Source organism: Wyeomyia smithii, chromosome 3 (assembly GCF_029784165.1).
Source record: "Wyeomyia smithii strain HCP4-BCI-WySm-NY-G18 chromosome 3, ASM2978416v1, whole genome shotgun sequence".
NCBI lineage: Eukaryota > Metazoa > Arthropoda > Insecta > Diptera > Culicidae > Wyeomyia > Wyeomyia smithii.
In genome coordinates, this window is record NC_073696.1 from 15471832 (window position 1) to 15494579 (window position 22748).

Genomic DNA, 22748 nt, shown 5'->3' on the forward strand with positions numbered 1-22748 from the left:
CAAACCCGAGCGGTAGCGGTTGAGATCGTTAACGACAACAGATCGATCGGAAGTTGGCCATGCCAGTGCCAGTCACCGTCGGAGCAAGACGAACCAGCCGTCTGGGGTTGGGAGCCGAAAAAAAAAACCACATAAGTACATACGGACGGCGAATCAACAACGAACAACAAGATCAACTAGTGATGGATTAACATTTCAAGCAACTGCCTTTTGGAGGGCGCATAAAGGACGAGGAACGGTTCCGTCATCCAGTGGGAGAAGTCACGAAATTTCAGTCATTCCGCCAATAAGAATCACGATCAATCATTGACAGTCCGCGATCGACACTGACACTGGGATGACACAACAGCGGCGCACAAACCTCGCCGCTGCTGATCGAGTCGAGTGAGTTGTTCGGAGCAGTGAATACATCGCCGCCGATAGGCGCCATCTGTGCGACAAGATTTAGTGTTGCTCAACCATACCGAAGAATAGACGAATATATTATCGGTGCACTCAAGCAGGGATTTGTCAATTTCGATATTTCTCACCAAGCGTATGAAGGTCATCGCGAAGAATTTCATTCCATCCCCAACAACACCGCTGAATTACGCCGCAAGGGCTTCCATTTCATTCGTAGCCAGGAACGATGACCTCGCTTGATAACAAACGTTAATTTCAGAGTAATTCGAATTTTATTACCGGGTGCCGCTGTTCAGCTCGTTCTCCGGCAGCGAGGCTCCGAGGTTGGTGCGGCAACAAAAGCAGCTGATGACGATCGTGGTGCAGGGCCCTGGTGTTGTATGGGTCGAAAGATCGGCTGGCGATAGCTGCGTCCTGTCGTCGCACGTCGCACCGCATCTACGTCTGCAGCGCAACACCGTGTATTACATGTTTGTAAAAATGAGATTGCTGTCCTCCGGCCCTCCTCGTCCCGGATCCTGTTCGGAGAGTCCTTCCTGTCTCTCTAGAAAATATGATAAAAACACGTGAACAAAACGATGCAGCCCAATTCGATCACGAAGCCGGAGAACGATGCGCGCACTTTATTATCGTCCGCGAGACACACGGGGGACTGGGACAGGATGGAATAGGATAGGAGAACCAGCCGGAAGGCGGCGGCGGACGACGAGAGGGGTCTCAGAATCACGACGAGGTTCGAACTGGCCAGCCGAAGACGAAGGAGTCCCAGCAGCGCGAGATGATGAATGAATGAAGCGTATTTTGCAATCGCAAAAGGGGGAGGAGAAGAAACTAAATTGCAACCCTCCGTTCTCGGGACCGGCCGGTTCGAATGCCGGCGACTAAAACAATCTGTTCACGGGCACGGCGATAAGAGAGGTGGCGTGATTTTGTTATCAAAATAGCGTCGGGTGTTTGTTGCTATGATCAACTTTTCAATTTTCTTGAATATAATCGAAGTTAACGTTTAACGAGAAACTTATTTCCAATAGAGTGCTAATGTAAGAACAAATAACACTACACTGAAATGCAATTAGCGGTCAAAATAGGTTAAAATCCCTAAAAGTGTAGGGCATCATGAAATCACGGGTTTAGCTTTTTTCTAGTTTCAGCGAAACTGCGTGTGTCAAACTGTGCGCCAGTGTTGTCAGCACTTTTAGCAGCAACATGCGCGAGCATTCAGATCAAGCAGATGTTTGAAATTAGATTAAGGTTGACTGTTCAATTGTACTAAATTCAATTCAATTGTACTAAAAAAAAGGTTGTGGATGATCAATGTTTTTATCTAAATGTAATAAATAAAATAAAAGAATATTATTCTTAACTTGTTTTGTTTGCACTGATCTAATTTTAGAAGTATAGTTTAATGGTAGTCAATTAGTAGCACTTTAGACATATGTTTGTTTCAAAACCTTAACGTCCAAACCAACCAAATAAAATTTCCTTCCGTGCTTTTCCGGCTGCGCACAATGAACGATGATTATCAGATATATTGCTTCAAGTGTTTTCCGGCTACTGGTTGTTTTGGTCCCTTCCATTGTTGAGTTTTTCCTTTCCGCGCGACGACCATGAGGACGACGATGACGACGACGACGACGACGGTAGTGTTGATCGAATCGTATCGAATCGAACAGCAATCGAACAGCCCGACCGTGGCAGCAGACGGGTAGGGGTAGCAACGCTCCCCTGGAAAGGAAATTATTGAAAATTGTTATTAAGTACGCGCCAGGCCAGACCGATTTTCATAAGTCTCGTATACATTCCGACTGGCGGTTGACCGTTCCGTTGCTGAGGATGGTTGGTTTATCGGTGAGCTCCCATCTCGCGGACAGGGAGACTCGGGGAAGGGGGTTAAAACAGAAGCTACTGACTCGTCCGCGTACAATCAGCGGCAATGTGCTCGGCATTGCACCGCGAGAAGAACGAGTGTTGCAGCAGTAGCATAATAATTACAGCCCCCAGCTATGTCAGACGATAAATTTCGATGCACCCCGTAGGCAATCTTAAGACGGAATGAGGCAGACATGCCGGGAGAGATACCAAGGGAGAGAGACACAGACCGAGATGAAAAGAGAGAGAAAGGAATGCCCACGGTAATTGAAGGTTTTCTTCGATTCCTGCACAGTCATTGGGAGACCCCTCGATTCCATTCATCATTTGTTGCTGCTGCTACTGCTGCTGCTGCTGCCATGGCTGCTTGCAACTTTGGTTGTCGTTCCGAGACCGGACGGTAGCTAAATTACGTTTTAATTTCCAGTCGAAAAAGTTCTAAAATTAAAGTTTTACCAATTGGATGCAGTGCATTGCGTGCCCTGCACGGGGAAGCATAATAAATGAGAAGGTATTGATAAATCATTATTGGTGATCAAGTGGAATGGGTGTTGGATTTTGATTATTCTGGTTGCAGCGCGGTCTCCGCATTCGCGTACAGTCCACCCAAAAGATCGTTTCACGAAGATTCTGCAGGTAATTTAATGCTTGATGAAAGGGTGGCCTTTGGAAATGCAAATTGTAGCTGTGACGTTCTTCTCATAAATAGTGTTGATTTGTTAGCTTTTGCTATGGTCAATTGGGGACTCTTCTTCATAAGTTCTGAATTCGAAACAATTGAGAGCCATTAGCTTAGCGGTATAATCTGGTTGAGAGGCATTAGCTTAGCTAAATAATCTGGTTGAGGAGATATAGACGAAACTTTAGATGTTCCTTTTGAGTAAGGTCTTTTTGAATGGCGTAAACTAGAAAAAGTGATAAAATGACGAAACACTCATTGTAGAGCACGTTTTTTAACCACTATTGCATGAAGAAACTTCCAACATGTTGTGTACACATCACAAGTTTTAAATTTCATGATATTTACAGTTGGTGGAGAGATGCATTTGTAAATCTTACAGTGGTCTAAACATGAAAAATTGTGACACGCTCACTGGAAGTACGGGAACTGCCCAGTCGAGGCAAGACGCGCCATAGAAACTTTCTAAATTGCGTAAATCCCACAAAAATTGAAATATATGTTTTGAGTCCAATTTTGTGCATTCCATACCAGTGTTTTCGTAAGGCATTACGCCACCAAAAAACAATAGTGTTGGTATTCAGGAGCCAACATAAAATTACTTGATCGAATATTATTCGAATTATTTGAACGATTTTCATCGAACAAGTTCAAACTGGGCGAAAGGCGCCACGAGAAGCACGAATTTACAAAGCAAAACGCTTGCAGTGCAAATAGTATCATTCCAATTTCTGTTATTGTATATTATACAACATTTTCGATTTAGCCTTTATGTCTAGACAAAGTTGAAACCATGCGAAAACCATTTGAATATTCAAAAGAATAAAACAGTTCATTTTGAAAGGTTGAGGATTGTTTTTTATCATCGATTTAATCATAAATCAAATTGGCACTAATGAAAAATATTGTCAATCCTGTTGCACTGCGCATAGCGGCACATTAACATTCATTGTCATAGCAACACATTCGTGTTTGCGCTGGTCAACAATTGTCAAAACCTTTGTGAAACGTAGTGTTGTTTTGATTCTGCATTGCTCCGAAAAAACCTTTAAGATGCCTCAGATTCGCAAAAAATCGAATCAAAGACTATCCAGGTGATTCCGGATCATTCTGGTTGTGTGGTTATCTAAAAAAGGCAGCGTATTTTACTTTTTCGTTGTGGCGCTTGCTGACCCTTTGTTGTGGGGTGTTTTGTACACGCATAGGCCATTTTTCATTTTGCCACAAATGGAATTGAAAACAAAATTCTGATGACCTTTTTTAATTTCACGATCTCGACGTATTTCAATGATTTTTTAGACTCTGAAAGAGCGTATTTGCTAAAAAACTTTGTCTTCAATCTCGTGTATTTGGTGAATTACAATCTGCATTGACGAGTTCCTAATGCCGGATTCTTTTAAACGTGGTTATATTGCCCCCAGTCCTATAACTCTGAGTAATCAAATTTAATCTTCATTACCTATCCGATCACTGTAGCGACAGGAAGATTCGCGGTGCAGCAGGCGGCGATTTCAAATATATATTTCAGGTTTTTGCTGCAACCTACGCTCAATCGATTGCAGCTTTCCATAGCGGACGGACCAGCATAGAAAACCGGCGAACCGCACTGGGTATTGGAGATCAATTTCCACAGCGCTAGATTTTGGATCTCCCGCCTGTGTGAAAAGCACCGTCATAAAAATATTTTTGAAGCACATGTTCAGTGGCTCGGCCTTGTTGGTGATTTTGTCCGGATCTGGTGCGTTCTGTTTCAGCCATTTGACCACGACTGTCTTGGGGGTGGGGGTGGGGGTGTCCTTTCTGCCTTTTACGGTGAAGTGGTGCTCTACCTACAACTGTGTTCCAGCGACCTTTAACATTATTCTCGAATGACTTCAAGTCAGTCAAACAACGTTTCTCTCGAGGTTTGCGAAGAGGTTAAAAAAAGAGATTTGAAAGAGAAAACCCTCTAGTGTCCAAATTATTTTTCAGACGAACTTCGAAAAAATCGCTTTGAAACTTTATAAACGTGTTGATTGAAGCTTTTTAGAGGGTTATCTGAAGACCGTCTAAAGGCGGCATAGGGCAAAGCAAAGCAAAGCCTTGGTGCTACATTCCGATTCGGAACTTGACCTTCTGTTTATTTATACACAGACTTCGCAGCCGAGTATTTAGTGTACAGGACAATTGCGGGGCTAGCGCTACGATCCTACTGACACTAACAGTCTCTCCCGAGACGAGACTCGAACCTACGACGACTGGCTTGTTAGGCCAGCATCGTACCTCGAGACCATCTGGGAGATTAGGCATAGGGCACTAGAGGGTTAATCGCAATCGAATGTGCTATCAAACCTATTGAATGAAATACTTTGACATAAGACAGGCTGTTGTAATTCTACGTTAACCTTGCCTCTTTCAGTAATAACGGCTAGGTATTACGTCGTGGCTTTTTGTGCTTAATGCACCTTCTTTACCCTTATACCTCATAACTAAGCACCTGAAGACTGGTAGTTAGCTACCACTGGTGTGATGATGGTTGACCTGCCACACACGTTGTAGCTCCAGGACTTCCTAAGAGGCGGCTGCACCCCAGATACCCGAGTCTTCGCACATCTTCCGAATTAAGTTGTCTGGAAAAGTTTCTGGTCCTCTCGTTACCATAATGTCAGAATCTTTGTCAGGTGGAAGTTCATTCAATGGCGCCTCCCGACCCATCCGGATATTATTATCACACAATTATTATTATCATACAATTACATTCATCTGACAAAGATAAGTCTTAATAAATAAAATTAAAACTATACCGTCTGCATTCAGGAGTCGTTGACGAAACACATTGATTGGCAAGTCGCAGTCAAACAGCTCGTATACCTCATTTAAACGGTGGCAAATAACACGAATTGGATAATGATGGTTGTCATAGTCGATTCCGAGAATCCAATTGCAGGAAACTTCTTTGGCGCAACGGCCTCCCAGGAGCTTACAAATTCACAGTCGATCACAAATTTACAGTCGATGTGGCCAGTCAGTAATTTCGACAGCAAAAACGGCTTCTGCAATATGGCGGCGTAGTTCTAAAGGTTGAATACCGAGACGTCGGCAACGGTCCTCGTACGGTGACGGGTTCAGTGGATCTCGCCATGGGAGATAACGAAGAGCATAGCGTACGATTTTTTTCTGTATCACCTTCATTCTGTTGGACCAGTTTGCATGGTCACAGAATTAGATTCGATGGTTAATCGCACTAAGGCACAGTCAAATGCTTTAAAACAAAACGGGTCACGAGATTCACCGGCAATTTTGAATATGAATCCCAATTGTCGGTTAGCCTCGGCGATGATGTTGGTTTGTAAATTCGATAGGCAAACGCTTATTATTAAAAAAAATTATACTGCATTTTTCCACGCTCAACGTTTGTTGTACACCTATTAACAAACGTATTCAGATGCTTCTGCAGCTCTAAACAATTACGTAGGCAATTTATATTTTGAAATATTTTTGTATCATCCGCATAAAATAGTCGACATTCGGGTGGTAACAATAGTGAAGCGTCCTTTATAAAAATGGATAAGAGTAGCAAGCCCAAGTTGCTACCTTGAGGAAAAAGATCGAATGTTTATCGCCGTTCACCATCATTGGTTATAATTATAGTTTTAGTTTAAGTTATAGTTATTGTTATAGTTATTCATCATAAGATTCTGAGAGGTTTTCTGTGAGTTTCGCAAACGTAGAGGTCAAATTAGTTCCATTAAATCCATCACCACAGCCATTGCGAACATTAATGTGTGGCGAAGGAGTGGAATCCGAAAGTTTTCTCCTGAATAACCAAAAACATAACTATTGCTTCCAGATAAAGCCGTTTGAAGTAACTAATATTGTAAGCTAAAATTTCATGCCAACATTTAAGGTTATTCAAAAACTTTTGTACTTCAAAGCCTTTTTTCACTCCGCAAGACTTAAAAAACTAGATCTCGGGTGATTTATACATATAAAGTGTATCAAACGTCTTCGGCAGTGTTTTATTTTTCGTAAGGTTTTTACTGCATTCTCAGGCAAAAGTCTGCCGAAGAAATGCTCTGTCGACGACGTTCGACACTGCATATATTTCAGTGTACCATGGAGGTATCGTCAGTTACAACACTTAGTTTCCATAGTCATTAAACGAGTCTTGAACAAAAGAAAAGTGAAGTATAGTAAGTTACTATATTTGAAAAATATATCACGCAAATTTTGTTTTAATCGAATCGTCACTGTACTCACGGAAGCGAGTAGAAGGCAGTGGGCGACCACCCTCTTTGCTAGAAGGCGAAGTTGAAAGGTTCTATTTAAAAGGCGTCCCAACGGAAGGCGTGATTACGCCTCGTAATCTGTATGGAAAAGGCGTGTGTGTATTCGGGCCTTAAAAATTATTTGAAGGTGTTGAGATCGGTTGAGGCAACCAAGATCTTTTGGAACATAATATCGCCAAGAAATTCTTTACCAGTTTTCAGAAGGACTCATCCATGTGAAGGATTTTGATCTTTTAGGCCCAATAAGCAACAAAACAGAATCCAGTAGCAGAGTCTGGTGGCCAAAAAACCTGCCCAGAAGTTATACAAGCTATTGCAACTTACATGCTGAAAATTTAAACTCTATTAGGGTAGAGCGGGGCTAGTTGGTTACGGGGTAAGTTGGTCAATGAGAATATCTTCGAATCGACGTATCGAAAAAATCGTGTAATATGGGTGATGTGTAGCAGATAACCAGAGAAACTGAATGACAAAAGAAAGTACAGTTTTAATTAGGACGTTTCCCAAGTAGCAAAATTTGTTTCGATTATGAACTTTGTGCATCACAGCAACAAATTCTTATGCGAAATTAAGTTGCAGTTACATCTCAGTTTCTTATACAATGACAAAAAAAGCGCGGGAGGTGGAGCCAATTGCAACATTTTCGTTGTTTCAATACAAGTTTCAAGAATGAAACCGCAATGTGTATGAACTAATGCATGGAATTTGATAACAACATGGTAAATGCTGCATGGTAAAATTACAGCTACGAAGATGCATCGTAGCAGCAACTAGGGCGCAATAGAAACTTCGTGGCGTTGTGGTAAGATTGTAAAACGGCAAATGGTCAGAATGGAAAAAGATTGTCTGTATAGCGATTTATCTTTGATTATTTCCAGAAATTTTAGGATTCAACTCCAGTTATCAATTTCTATTCACTTTTCTCGTTTGTACTATTTACGTCATTTGCTGTAGAAACACTTGCAAGTTCATGGCTCGGTTTTAAATATTGCTTCCCTTATCATGGTAATGGTCATCACCAGTTTTAATTTTTGCTTCTTCAATTCATCAGTACCTCAACGTGATAATGAAATTCAAAGCAATTTATCACATTTCGTTTTAGATACCCACACTTTTTGGACGACTTCTAGTCCAAGTACCCAAAAGTTACAACGCAGTAAATAATCTCATCTCGAAAACAAATATAAGGCGAACGATCGAGCAAAAGTTGCTGTTACATGGTTTCAGAACATGACAGCAACTTTTAGAAGTATTTTTGTGTGTTTGTTTTTTGTATCTCGCAAGCATCACGTTGGCAACCTATATGCTCCACCCACTAGATCTATTCAGTGAAGGTTAGGTTTTCAAACGCCGTTTACACGTTTCAACAACAAATCCAACCTCGCGAATTACGTTGTTGATGTGAAGATTTTTGAAGCAGCGATGCAACTTTAGTTGTTGCTTTTTTCTTCACAATTTCATCGTAGTAACAAAAAATGTTTCTTAAAACCTCGGAATTCCATTAGTGCAACAAATGATCACAATTTATTTTTTCATTATGTTTTAATTGTTGCTTGGGTTAATAAATACAGGTTGATACCAAATCGGCCATCAATTCTACTCGGTTTTCAAGTTGAAACTTTTTGTCTAAACAAAGCTAGCCAAATTAAAATAAACTAAGTTCAATGCATAATGACAGTACTTTTTGTTAGTTTTAAGTTGTGTAAAACAAATTTCCGCCAAAATTTTATTTTCATGTATTTTAAGTAATTTTCATATTTAATACATGAGGGGCTAGTTGGTCACATACTAGCGGGGCTGGTTGGTCCTATGCACATCATCAATGAATGCAAGTAACCAAGTATATGCAATTCCAGGAACGGCGCTTTTCGTGATGCATACTAAAACCAAACGAAAACAACATGCGCTGTGCTTAGCAAAACCGTTTATTTTAAACGATAAACAATTTGGTAAAAGTTATCTTCATTTCGTCATCGTTTTTATGACTGTTTCAGTGAACACTATAAATGCCGTGTCATTGATCTGAAATAATTATAACCTTCACTAATGCATCGACAAATGCCTCCTACCCGACAAAAAATTCATCGAATGCAAGTTTTCAACAACAAAAAAAACTAATGAGGCTTTGGTAGTGTTCTTGTGATTGCAGACGAGAATCTAGAATTCGGCTCCGGTTCTCAATTTAATCCGTGTTGTCTTTGGTTTAGTGTCCAACCAAACCATTATAGAGATTACATCATATATCTTTCGTCGGGTATGAAAGAGTGATACGATTTTTTGCATGCAATTATGAGTTACTTTTCTCATGGCTTGGGATTTCGGAAAGCGAACGTATAAACAAAAAACCTGGAAGAGGTTTGACTTCCGCTGAGACGCTACAGGCTGCCGCAAATGCAGTGAGGAACTGAATTTTCCTTCCGAAATAAAAATGATCAATTTATCCCACACACTGACCAACTTACCCCACCTGAGGGGCTAGTGTGGCAATTTGACATCAACTCAAAAAACATAAAATATCCGCAAAACCGTAAACTATTTTGAGTCGTTCATATTTTTTCTAGAAGCTACAGACTTAACGCAACATTTTTATGTAGTGAATTTTTGCCATAATATTCCCTACAAAAAGTTAGAGAACATTTTGACCAAAAATGACCAACTAGCCCCGCTCTACCCTATCATCATTAGCTACCATCATTTGAACCGCATGGATCAACCTTCAACGTAAAAGTTCCCTACAAGCGAAGAGAGGAAAATAGTTCATGAATAAACTGAAATTTATAAAAAAACAAGGTTGCGTAACAGTTACAGCGTGACCTTTTTGAAGTAGAATACTTCTCTCAGTAAGTTCGGATACATAGGGATGTAAAATGAAAATCTAAAATCGAAAAAAAGTGAAAAATATGTCCAATTTCAAATGCTAATAAATCGATTAGTATTCGACGGATTTCCTTCGTTCTGGCAGCAATAGATTGGAAAATCTTCTAAGATTCTTCCCAAATGCAGATAATTGTAATTTTATTATTCAAACTATTGTACTATTGAAAATAGTCAAGCCTTGTCAAAACGAAAAATTCGGCCTCTGATTGATCGTTATATGATTGCTTCCCAAGCACGGTCGACAGAATCATAGACCTTGCCATTTGAAATGTGCAATTTGGCTTATAAAAAAGCCTGCTTCACCCGAAGCCGCTCATTATAATTCTAGACTGCAACCAGTCCTCCCTTAGCAGCAGCAGTAGCAGTGCAGTGGATACAGCAGCAGTACCAGCATCGCTAGCAGCGGATAGCGGTCACAGCTCTGGTATGGCAACCAATAGTGCAGCGCGTCTCAGCATCGATAGCAAGGCCAGCTGATACAGGGCAGCGGATACCAATGGCAACGGGGATAGCGCAGCGGTTGCAGTTGGTCTCAGCGTCAATCTTAGTAGGGCCGGCTGATGCAGGGCAGTAGATACAAATGGCAGCGAATAGCGACCACAGCTGCGGCAACGGATATCACCATCGATAGCACCAGGGCCAGCTGATGCAGTGAGGCATTTTAATGAAATGCTGTCTCTGAGTGATAGCGGGCACACTAGTAATGCATCCAATGAAAAGAACGTTCTGAAAACCTAGCGAAATTTTGAGCAGAACGTTCTGGATACCTGGTGAAATTTGGAGCAGATATATATTTGGCTTCATCTTCGTGTATCAGAACGTACTGAATTATCTTTTCCTTCAGTCATGAGCACGACATCCGGAAAGCTTTTATTATCAGCATAAAAATTAATTTTTCACATAACCAAAATTTAAAATCTGATTGATCTGATTGGTCGTTAATATGATTGCTTCCCAAGCACAGTCGACAGAAACATAGACCTTGCAATTTGAATGTGCTGTTTGTCTGTATAAGAGTAAGGATAGGAAATATCGATTAAAATGGCTATCGATAGTTATCAATGATTTCCTACCGCTATCGATAACTATCGATAGCTTTTTCATCCCTATATAAGAGCCTGTTTCAGTCGAAGCCGCTTAGAATAGTTCTAGACAGCGGCAACAGCAGTCCTCCCTTAGCAACAGCAGTAGCAGTGCAGTGGATACCAGGATAGCGGCCACAGCTGTGGCATAGCAATGGATAACGCACTAGTTGCAGCGAATCTCAACATCGATAGCAGCTGGGCCAGCTGTTGCAGGGACAGCGGATATCAATAGCAGCGTTTTTAGCGGCCAAAAAATTAGAATGGCTGCGGATAGCGTAGCAGTTGCAGTGGGTATCAGCATCGATAGCAGCTGATGCAGTGAGGCACTTTAGTGAAATGCAGTTTCTGTGCGATAGCGGGCGTAAATACCGTCAATGAAAAGTTGACTCATTTCGACAACACACCATGCTTTTCACTGTTTATTTCATCACAAAGAATATTTTATTCGCACTGTCAGTGATAACGCCAAGATATGATCGGTATCTTATTCGATATTGAACACCAAATGAAAAAATGACTGATACGCAAGCAGCCGGGTTATTTTTCTTGTAAAAGTATTCTACTTCATCCTTGCGGTCGTGGCTTTGCACACAACCCTCCTGTTATTTTTTTTCATTCATCTATGACGCTATGAACGCTGATCTTGGCTTTAACAGATATGGTATGCAGTGATATTTGCTTTATTTTTGCTTTATTTAAGTACTAAAATAATTACTGAATTAAGCTACAACGATCCACAAACAAACTTTGGATTTCTAATAGAATATGAATCACAATTACAATGACATTGATCTAATCTGACCACTTTTACTCGAGAAGCAGTCTCTCGGTAACAGCGAAAATTAATAAATATTACAACAGTCCATTCCCAAGCCGGCAAATCATCGACATAATGGATCTTCATCACTTAATCTTCCTTCGCACATAGAATATACAGTGGAAGACTATCGCGTATAAATGTGTACCCAACTGCCATATACGGTTCGCTGATCGAGACTCATAATGATGACCCCGCACTTACGGCGGGTAGCCGATTTTTAAAGACCCACAAAGGGCTCCCGCTGCTCATTTCCAGTAAATCTACACATTCTGGGCCTTTGTTCCAAGCTAGCAAGGCACGGCGATCATACTGCTGCGGCAGAAGACAGTGAAAATACGCCAACCAATAATGGCTTCCCCACATTATACGAGGTTGGGGCCGTTCAAGTGGCGAAATGGAGCGGGACTCCGAGAGGGGAGGGTACGAGTACGAGAAGGCATAACAGCGAGTAAAAAAGAGGCAACTTCCAACAGTGAGTGTGTGTTTTAAAAGGTGATTACGGCCTATACCGAGCGACACACAATGGTGGGCGGATATTAAAATCGGCTTCTTTTGAAGGCCTTCCCCCGATGGTCGTCCGTTCTTTCGCTTTTCGCGCGACCCCATCATCATGATCCGACCGATTGCCGACCTCGTTGTGTAGTCAGTCGCATAAAGCTCCATTTCCGAGCGAGCGTAATCGTTGACAAAAAAGGGGAACAAGACAGGACAAGGCACTAAATTTCGCAGATCAAGATGGCGGCTGAGTGGACGTTCTGCACGCGAGTCAATCGCGATGGTATTTTATTGTTATTACTGTCATTACGTAATTATTGGCAATGGATACGACATCGTTACAACCGCGTGCTTGTTGCTTAAATTGGACCACGGTTTGCCATTTTGCGGCGATGGGCGGCAATTTAGCTAGAACAATTTCCCGAAAAGTTCAAAACGCTTGAACACTTTTGCATCGCGAATGTGTGTGTGTGCGTGAAAAGATCGTTCATCATTGCGGACCATAAACATCGAGTTTTGCAAAGATTGAAGATCTCGACTGCGCGATAGGCTTGAAGGGAAAATTGTTGTTCAACGATTGCAGTAGTGCGCACATTTGCACGGAGAGAAATTGTCGATAGACACAGCGACTGGAACCGGCAAGAGGTCCAATTCTCTCCGTACATTATGAGTTTGTACCATTATTCGAAACAAAAAACAGCAAATCAAGATTAGATGCTTCGAACATCATAGAAGACTATCTCCGTGCTACTGCAGTGCTCTGCCACATTTGTTATGAACAAGTCAAGCAAAAAAAAAAAAAAAAGAACCGAGTGTGTAATGACAGTATTTATTACCATCAGCAGCGGCTACCGCACTGGGAGCTAAAGTAAAGTAAGTAAGCAAGAATCAATTACTAGATTAGTACCCTGTGGCTCTCTCGATGACGATGACTGGCCTCTAAGATTAATACGGTACCTCCTGGAGAGTGGTTCCGTCTCTTTCTCACCTCCGGTTGTACGAAAACTGATACAATTTACTGGTACATCGCGCAATCTCACAAAGTAGGCTTTGATAGCTATCATTGCGCGCTTAGGCCCTCAGCCTTGCTCTGCTCGGCTCAATGCGGTTCAGCTCAGCTCACTGACGCCGGGTTCCATTCTTTCGCTTCAATGCCTATTCTGCCGTCGCTGCTATCAGCTCGGCATCCGATATAAATAAGTAAAAATTATTATTATGGGTTATCCCGTGCGTGTTCGTTCCGATCCGATCGGATCGGATCGGGTGGAAACAGTGGTATACTTCGCTCCCGAACATTCGTAACGAGAGGACGTGTTTTGCAATGTGCAGTCACCACTATGAAATTAACTCAACCGCCACTGGTATTACTTCCAATTACGGCCGGTTTAACCTGGAATCATGTTGAACATTTGTTCGACTATTTCTACCGGCAATCGAGAGTACGAGAGGGTGCCACCAGTTGATTCGATCAGAGAAGATGATCACAAATTAATTAAAAAATAAGCTGCTACATCCGATTCACGCGTACTTATGGGATGATTGTGAAGACTGTGCTTAATGACTCTCCCTGGAACGAACCAAAAAGGAATTCATTCGTCGTCACTCACCAGCTAACAGGATGCCACTAATCAGTGAAGAAGGACACTCCCCAGAACAAAACTGAAAAAAATCATTTAATTTCATCTGCTCTAAGCCAAATTGAAATTTAAAAAATCTGATACCTCCCATTTTGTGCTTGCAACTTTTTTGTGAAACCTTCATGATCGTAATTTTTGGTGAAGCAATAATTTCCATTCTGCTCTACCTTTGTTCCGATCGATTGGCTGATTACCGCAGTGTCATGAATTGCGAAGTTTCGTGTCGGTTCTGGGGAGGTGTTACACGTGATTGTTTGGGTTTTTTCATAACTTTAAATTTTCAGGAGCTGATCGATCGATCTATATTCCATTTAGATAACTATTCTGATACGAGGAATGATTTAATGACAAAATTCCTTATTGCTAACATTTTACGTGGTCCAGACACCAATCGATTTTTGAGACTTTTTTACTCCATATAAAACATAATTCGACTACCACTTTAAGATATTAGAGCATTACCATTAATGCTCATACATACTTGATAATATTTTGCTTTGTGGAATATACTGAAACCGTGCCAAAAACGGTTTCGTAGAATCACCGTTTTGAGCTCAGTTTTTGTCCAATTTAAGATCTGTTTGTTTTGAAAGATGGGCGAGAGGATGCTAATATGTGAACAAACTCTTAGAGTTTTGAAATTTGGCTTTAAAACAAAATGGCGTCGAAAAAATATCGTAAATTTTCGATTTTTAAAAAATTCAAAATGGCACCACCCGAAAAAAAATTTACGATGTATTTTGCGGTGAGAACAGCAAACGGACAATGTTTTTTATTGTAACCATAAAAAACACGGTATTTTTACTGTAAGCTTGCAAACGATTGTCGTCATTACCATGTTTTAACATCGTTTTTTGTTGTTGAATCTACCACCGACAATAATTTTACCATGAAAAACATTGTCAGTGACTTCTAAATGTATGGGGAAAATGCCTGAAAAAATGATGTTAAGATATATAACGACCCCCTTTTTTCATGGTAAATATGGCAAAAACGATGTTTTTTATTGTTCTGGACAATGATATTTAATGCAAAATTGATGTATTTACAATGAACAACATAGTTAAAATAACCGTATAACTATGTACAATTACAGCAACTTTTAAGGTTTTTTTAATGTTATTTTTTTCGGGCATTGTTGCTCCTTAAGGGGTTATATCTACCAAATGCTCAAAAAAGCAAGGCTTTTTTCATGATTTTTTTTACAGGACATTTGAGATGAAAGGTATATAAATAATATATCATTGGATTGAGCAACTCTTGCAGAATAGAAAAAATATTTTTATTGCTATTTTTGTTACAAAATGGCGGCTGTGCAGCGATTGCCGTGAACCGCTTTTTTTAATAGTTGTTCCGCGGCGAGCAGTAGAAGTCGTGCCCAACTCCACCTATAACCAAAACCAAAATTTTTTTATTATCTACATAAGTGTCGCTAGTGAAGTACACATGATTATAGACTGTTCCGAAAATTATAAATACATCTTCTTTCTTGAATGAAACAAAAAATACAGGATTTTTCGGGTCATTTTATTCTGAAATATAGATAATAAGTGTTTTCTTTCCAGTTTCAATTCAAGTTGGGATTCTTTTTCGTAGGATACGCGAGTTCTCTAACTTTTCTCTTAACACTACTCATAAGCTTTTGCACAGTGTGTTCTCCGACCATTTTTACCACTTTAAGCCAATCTTTTTTAAATTTTTCAACATTGTCCGCTGGTTTGACATATTTCCTCAGCTTTGCCTTGGTCAAAGCCCAAAAAGTTTCAATAGGGCGACTTTCAGGGCAGTTTGGAGGATTCATCTCCTTTGGGACACATGTGACATTATTTGTTTTATACCACCCTAGTGCATCCTTAGAGTAATGACAGGAAGCAAGATCGGGCCAAAAGATTGGAGGATTGTTATGCTGCTTAACCATGGGTAACAACCTTTTCTGCAAACACTCTTTCACGTAAATTTTACCATTCATTGTGTCATTCGTAATGAATGGACGAGATATTTTCCCACATTCACAAATGGCTTGCCAAACCATTACCTTCTTGCCGAATTTTTCGGTGTAAATGGCTTTCACTGGTCCAGGGACATCCTTTCCCTTCGGTGATGTATAACATTGCGGTCCTGGCAGAGTCTTATAGTCCAGTTTTATGTAGGTTTCGTCATCCATGATAACACACCCCATTTTTTTGGTCAGAAGTTTGTCATAAACCTTCCGAGCTCTCGGTTTCACAGATTCAGCTTGTTTTGGATTTCGTTTTGGCTGCTTCTGCTTCCGACGGGTCTGCAGACCCATTCTTCCCTTGGCACGCATAACGTTACTCGCCGAGGTTCCAAGCTTTATTGCCACATCTCGTACTGATACTGAAGGATGCCGCTTGTAGTAATCCTTAACCGTTTTGTCCATTGTGCGATCAACAGGCCCGGGTTTTCTACCACGTCTTGGGGCATCAGTAAATGTGCACTCTTCACAATACTTCCGCAATGCGGTTTGAACTGCTCCGACACTTATACCTTCTTCTCTGGCTAATTTTCTTATAGAAAGACCACTCACGGTGCCCCATTTGTGCACAATTCGCTTTCTTTGCTCGGGAGAAAGGCCACGGATTTTCAAAATTTCGCACTGAATGTTAGAAAAAAAACCGCATCTGTTTCTTTTGGATGTAAACAACAGGACGCAGCCAACGTTTGATTGAATACTGCACGTTATTTGAAATGACGGTTGATCGTAAGTGTATTTATAATTATCGGAACGGTCTATATATTTTTAGAATTTTTCTTCGCAAAATGGCAACACAACGAGAACGGCTGATCGACTAAACAAAGGGAAATTGTGAGTAAACATGTTCTGTAGAGACGTTATAACGGTCGAAATTTGATGCAGAGTCCTCTATACTTCAAATTTGAAACACGATAACGATCGTAGGTAACTTCTGCTAGTTTACAAATACACGAAAAAATTATATATTGAAGCCAAAGTAGAAAAAAAAGTCAATTTTTGTTGCACTGTGTTATGAAACAAAGAATTTTTGTTTCCTATGATTTGAAACCAGTGACGTTGAGTGTCGTTTTTTGTCTGTGAATAACTTCTACAACGGCAAAAGAGGAAGGGGGGTGTCTTCATCGTATCGTGACAGGTGAAGAAATCTATCTATATAAAAGACAAGTTTTGTATGTATGTTCCAGCATAACTCTCGAATGTCTGAACCGATTTCAAACAAACTTGGCATACGTGTTCTTTGTACAAAGGAAGTGGTCATAGCAATATTAAGAAGAGGGAGGGGCAACCCTTAAAGGAGGAGGGGGTCCTAATTGATAAGAAAATCAAGTTTTTTCATGCATTATGGGAACTTTTGAATGAATACGATAATTTTCGGTCCTTTGGTCATGTCTGGAAGCCGAAAATTGATTTCCAGAGACCGGGACAAACAAAGATGGCTACTTTTGGTTTCTGAATTTGAAATTCCATCCAGGATTGATTTTAATTATAACCTTGATACCCCAATAATGAAAATTTATGATAGTGAACTTAATCCGTAAAAATAAAATATAAATTTGGGCAAAAATTACAAAATTTATCAATAAAAAGTTATAAAAATACGTGTTAAAAAAGAAAACAGTAAACAAATATTTATGAAATCCTAAGTATGTAAAACTAATTTATAACTTTCTGCATATTCAAAACAATATTGCAAACATTCAGCCCTTTTCAATTTATGATCATAAAATTCGCTAAACTGAATAAAGTGTCAAATCCTAGAGGCAAGTTCATACCATCAATCTCCGACTAACAATAGCCCGTTTGCAGATTGCTTTCGCTTCGCACACGTTTGCATACAATAGTAAAGCACACAGTTTGCTGTATGAGAAAAACACAAAGAACATTCGTCGCCTTCCGCATCTTTTCGAATTCATTCAGAACGTTGTGTGATTTCAGTGTCTTGGTTTTCGAATTCAGAAATTAAGTTAATTTTATTATGGAGTTTTCAACTTCAGCGGCACCACCTAATTCAATGTCTAGCATTCATGGTTTTATACATGTATTTGAATGTCCTCTTTTACCAATAGAAACCGGATTAGAAAGACAACATATATATGGAACAATGAAACATTGAAAATCACTAGAAGAAATGAAAATAGCAGCGAAAGAAATTTTTCTGCTGATAATTATAATGAACTAGCTGACCCGGCAAATTTCGTCTCGCCCATTTTTGTGTTTAATTTAATAATTTTAATCATTCCAAATTCATTGATTCCTTGCGATTTGTTCACAGTCTGCAAATGCACGACGAATCGGTCATAGGATATAATCAAAGTCAAAAGGCAAATCGTTTGAAAGAATTGGTTTTATCGGAATGACAATATCCTCGACTTTTGGCTTCTGTACATTACCTCTATTCTGAAATTATTCATATTGAGTGGTATTCGATCATTTTCAGTAGTTTTTCTTGCGTCAATCCGATTCCAGAAATACCTATATTGGGTGGTATTCAGAATTTTGGTGTTTTCCAGCAACTAAAAGTGGTCATCTCTGAACTCAAAATAGTGTCCAGGGTCAATGCTTGGATTCTATGCATTACCTCGATAACAGAAAAACTCATATTGAATCATTTTCGGCGGTTTTCCCGAAACCGAAAGTCGCCATCTTGGATATTAAAATAGCATTTGGAGACAATTTCTGGCCCCTGAGCGTCATTCTGGTTTAAGAAACACCCATATTGGGTCTAATGTGGTCACTTTTGGCTGTTTTCTAGAAACCAAAAGTCACCATCTTACAATTCATAATGGTGTCTGTGGTAAATTTTCAGCTTCTGATTCCAAAGATACCCACAGTGGGTGGTATTTGGTCATTTTTGGCTGTTTTTCAGATACCGGAAGTCGTCATATTAGAATTCAAAATGGTGTCTGTGATCGATCTCTAGCTTCTGTGCATCATTCCAGTTCCGGAGGTACACATATTGGATGGAAATCGGTCATTTTCGGCTGTTTTCCAGACACCGGAAGTCGCCATCTTACAATTCAAAATATTGTCTGAGGTCGATAGGTCGATTTGTGGCTTCAGTGCATCATAACAATTCCGGAAATACCCATATTGGGTGGTATCTGGTAATTTTCCGCTGTTTTTCGGAAACCGGAAGTCGCCATCTTGGATTTCAAAATAGCATTTGGAGACAATTTCTGGCCCCTGTGCGTTATTCTGGTTTAAGAAACACCTATATTGGGTGATATTTGGTCATTTTCGACTGTTTTCTAGACACCGTAAGTCGCCATCTTACAATTCAAAATGTTGTCTGAGGTCGTATGTGACTTCAATGCGTCATAACAATTCCGGAAATACCCATATTGGGTGATATTTGATTATTTGCCGCTGTTTTTCAGAAACCGGAAGTCGCCATCTTAGATTTCATAATGGCATTAGGGGAAAGTTTTTGGCCTCTGAGCGTCATTCTGGTTAAAGAATCACTCATATTGGGTGGTATTTCGTCATTTTCGGCTGTTTTCCAGACACCGAAAGTCGCCTTCTTACAATTCAAAATGTTGTCTGATGTCGATAGGTCGATTTGTGGCTTCAGTGCATCATAACAATACCGGAAATACCTATCTTTGGTAATTTGCCGCTAGTTTTCAGAAACTGGAAGTCGCCATCTTAGATTTCGAAATGGTATTTGGGGACATGCCAGAAGAATGAAGGGTGTCGAAACATGTTTGTTACACCAAAAAACATTCACTTTCCAAATTTGGTTGTATTTTCTTGATTGGTTCTCGAGCTGTGCGAAATTTGAGTTTCATTTGTATGGGCCCCTCCCTTATAGAAAAAAGAGGGGTGTCAAACCATTATGGGTATATTTGTTACCTCTAAAAACATTCACCTGCCAAATTTGGTTTCATTTAGATAGTTAGTTCTCGAGATAAGCAGAAATTTGTGTTTCGTTTGTATGGAACCGCTCCATCACAGAAGAGGGAGGGGAGTCAAACCATTATGGACATATTTGTTACCTCTAAAAACATTCATATACCAAATTTGGTTGTATTTGGTTGATTGGTTCTCGAGCTGTGCGAAATTTGTGTTTCATTTGTATGGTACTCCTTCCTCCTAGAAGAGGGAGGGGTAACAAACCATTATGAATATGTTTATTACCCCTAAAAACATTCACCTACTAAATTTGGTTCTAATTACTTGGTTAGTTCTCAAGATGTGCAGAAATTTGTGTTTCATTTGTATGGAACCCCCCCCCCCCTTTTAGAAGAGGGAGGGGATGTCGAACCAATATGGACATATTTGTTACTCCTTAAAACATCCACATGCCAAGTTTGGTACCATTTGCTTGGTTAGTTTTTGATATGTGCAGAAATTTGTGTTTCGTTTGTATGGGACCCCTCCCTTCCAGAAGAGGGAGGGGTCTCAAACCACCGTAGGAACCTTTCTCGGCCCATAAAACCCCTACATACAAATTTTCACGTCGATCGGTTCGGTAGTTTCCAAGCTCATATGGATCAGACAGACAGACAGACAGACCGGACTGCATTTTTATAGGTATAGATTTATAATTTTCTGGAAACAATTCAACAGGAGATTTCAGCAATCATACAGATGATGATGATGATATTTTTCAATTTTTAATTAGTTTGTATTACTTATGTTGTTTAAATTAATAAAAAAAAATATATATAAAAAACATATATATTAAGGCAAAATTTGTTTGGGTCGTCCATAAATAACGTATTGTTTCAATTGGGAGGACGCCCAGTGGCAGTACTTGTGGTCAAAGATGATATAATTCTATAAATTAAAATATAAAGGAAAAAGTGCCAAAAACATCAAAAAATTAACTTCGTGCTTTATGGACGGCCCCAAACAAAAAATGGATGCCAGATTCGTGTTCAGCGTCCCAAAATTATGTTAATACCAAGTTTTTGTCGCATTTATCGACACTTTTTTTGCTTGGCCAGCCGTTGTATGAAGTCGCCCCACTGTGGGTCGGTTTAATTTATTACGAGTCGTTGAAACCGAACTGGGGTACGGTATCGACTTAAATTAATGTGATTACATCGAGCACTGCGCGAGAAATGTTCACAATATGAGCAGAGGCACAAAAAGTGTTTCTACTGCATGACAACGATTGGCTTTATACTGCCAAAGTCGATCAAACTCACATATAAACGCTCAAATTGAAAAGGGTCTGCCATATTCATCAGACTCGGCGCCTTCTGATTATTACATGTTTCGTTCAATTACTCATGGTCTAGCTGTTCAGTAGTTCTACCCATCTGACGACATCGAAAAATGGCGCGATTCGTGGATAGCTTCAAAACACGAACACTTTAATTGCAACGGTGCTCGAGCAAAAAGATGGGACAAAGTTTGAATGATTTATAGAAAACCATTCTTTCAAAATAAAGTTGCATTTTTATTGAAAAAAGAGAAAAAAAATACTACAAGGTGTACAGCCCTAGGGTTGTATGAGATGGTAACGTGGGACTTAACACTGTAATAAGGGGATTTTTTGTTACAAAATATACAGAGTCTGCAGACAGAATCAATGTGTTTGCTCAGCGACTGTACTTTTTTTTTTATTTTCAGCCTCCCCTGGAAATCAATTTTTGAAATATATTCAACAACACTCGAAAGAATATCATTTATATCTGACGATATTATGCCTGTTGTTTTTTTGTGTGTGCTAATAACATGTATTTGACAAGGCACACGCATATCGTGCTTGTTGAAGAAGCACCAAGAATTTCTCGTAATGCGTCAAAGTCAAAATTAACTCTATATCCTCAAAAACCAAACCCAATACAGTCCAACTTTTTTTGTGCGAGGGATAGGGACTGCACAAAAAAAAAATGCATAAAAAAATCATTTGAAACTTCACGTGCAGCTACAAAACAATATTTCCACAGCATTATTAGAAAAAAACTTTTTTTATGCGGAGGATAGGGACCGCATAAAAAAATTTTTCAGTTAAAAATAACTCGAAAGTTGTTGATTCTGATTTAGAATACCTATGAGAACAATTTTAAAACATCGGATTGATAAACGAAACTTTTTTAAACATGCTAATCCTTTTAACCGTTTTTCTTCGTAGGCAAGCAATTTGTGACTTTTCCTACGTAAAATTGGCTCAAATAGTAATTTTTGGACGCAAAACTTCTGCAATGTGTTGGAATTCATTCCAAGAATCGGAAAAACTAAATGGCTGAAAATGTTGTCGGAAGTGGTTCTTTTTCATATGCCGCACAAAAAAAAAATCGTACAAAAACAGTCGCACAAAAAAATAATCGCATAAAAAAAGTCGCACAAAATAAATTTCGCACAAAAAAGAGTCGCACAAAAACAGGTTTGGCCGTAATACTTACGTTATCATAATAAATGGTTTTGTCTTATTTAACTCTGATCAAATCAAATTTATAATATGGATCTTACTTTCAAAATAATATGGAAGCCCTTACGAAGGTTCATTAATTAGGAAGATATGTTAAACAAAATTATTAACATGTTCCAGCAAAAAATCGTAACAATTCACAATCACATTTCTGTTTTTTGCTTGAAATTTTTTTTCATTTGCCTACAACCACATTCGCTGTATCACGAAGACAGCTAATATACGTTTATTATGGTAA

At 39.6% G+C, this 22748-nt stretch overlaps 1 protein-coding gene across 1 annotated transcript in view; it reads right to left on the minus strand.

Moving 5' to 3' along the window:
- Positions 1–271: 271 nt before the first annotated feature.
- LOC129728151 (uncharacterized) overlaps positions 272–22748 on the minus strand; it is a 107964-nt gene continuing 85487 nt past the window's right edge. Inside the window, exon 3 of the mRNA XM_055686566.1 lies at positions 272–430. Coding sequence (XP_055542541.1) covers positions 272–430 — 159 coding nt within the window. The remainder of the gene's footprint in view (positions 431–22748) is intronic.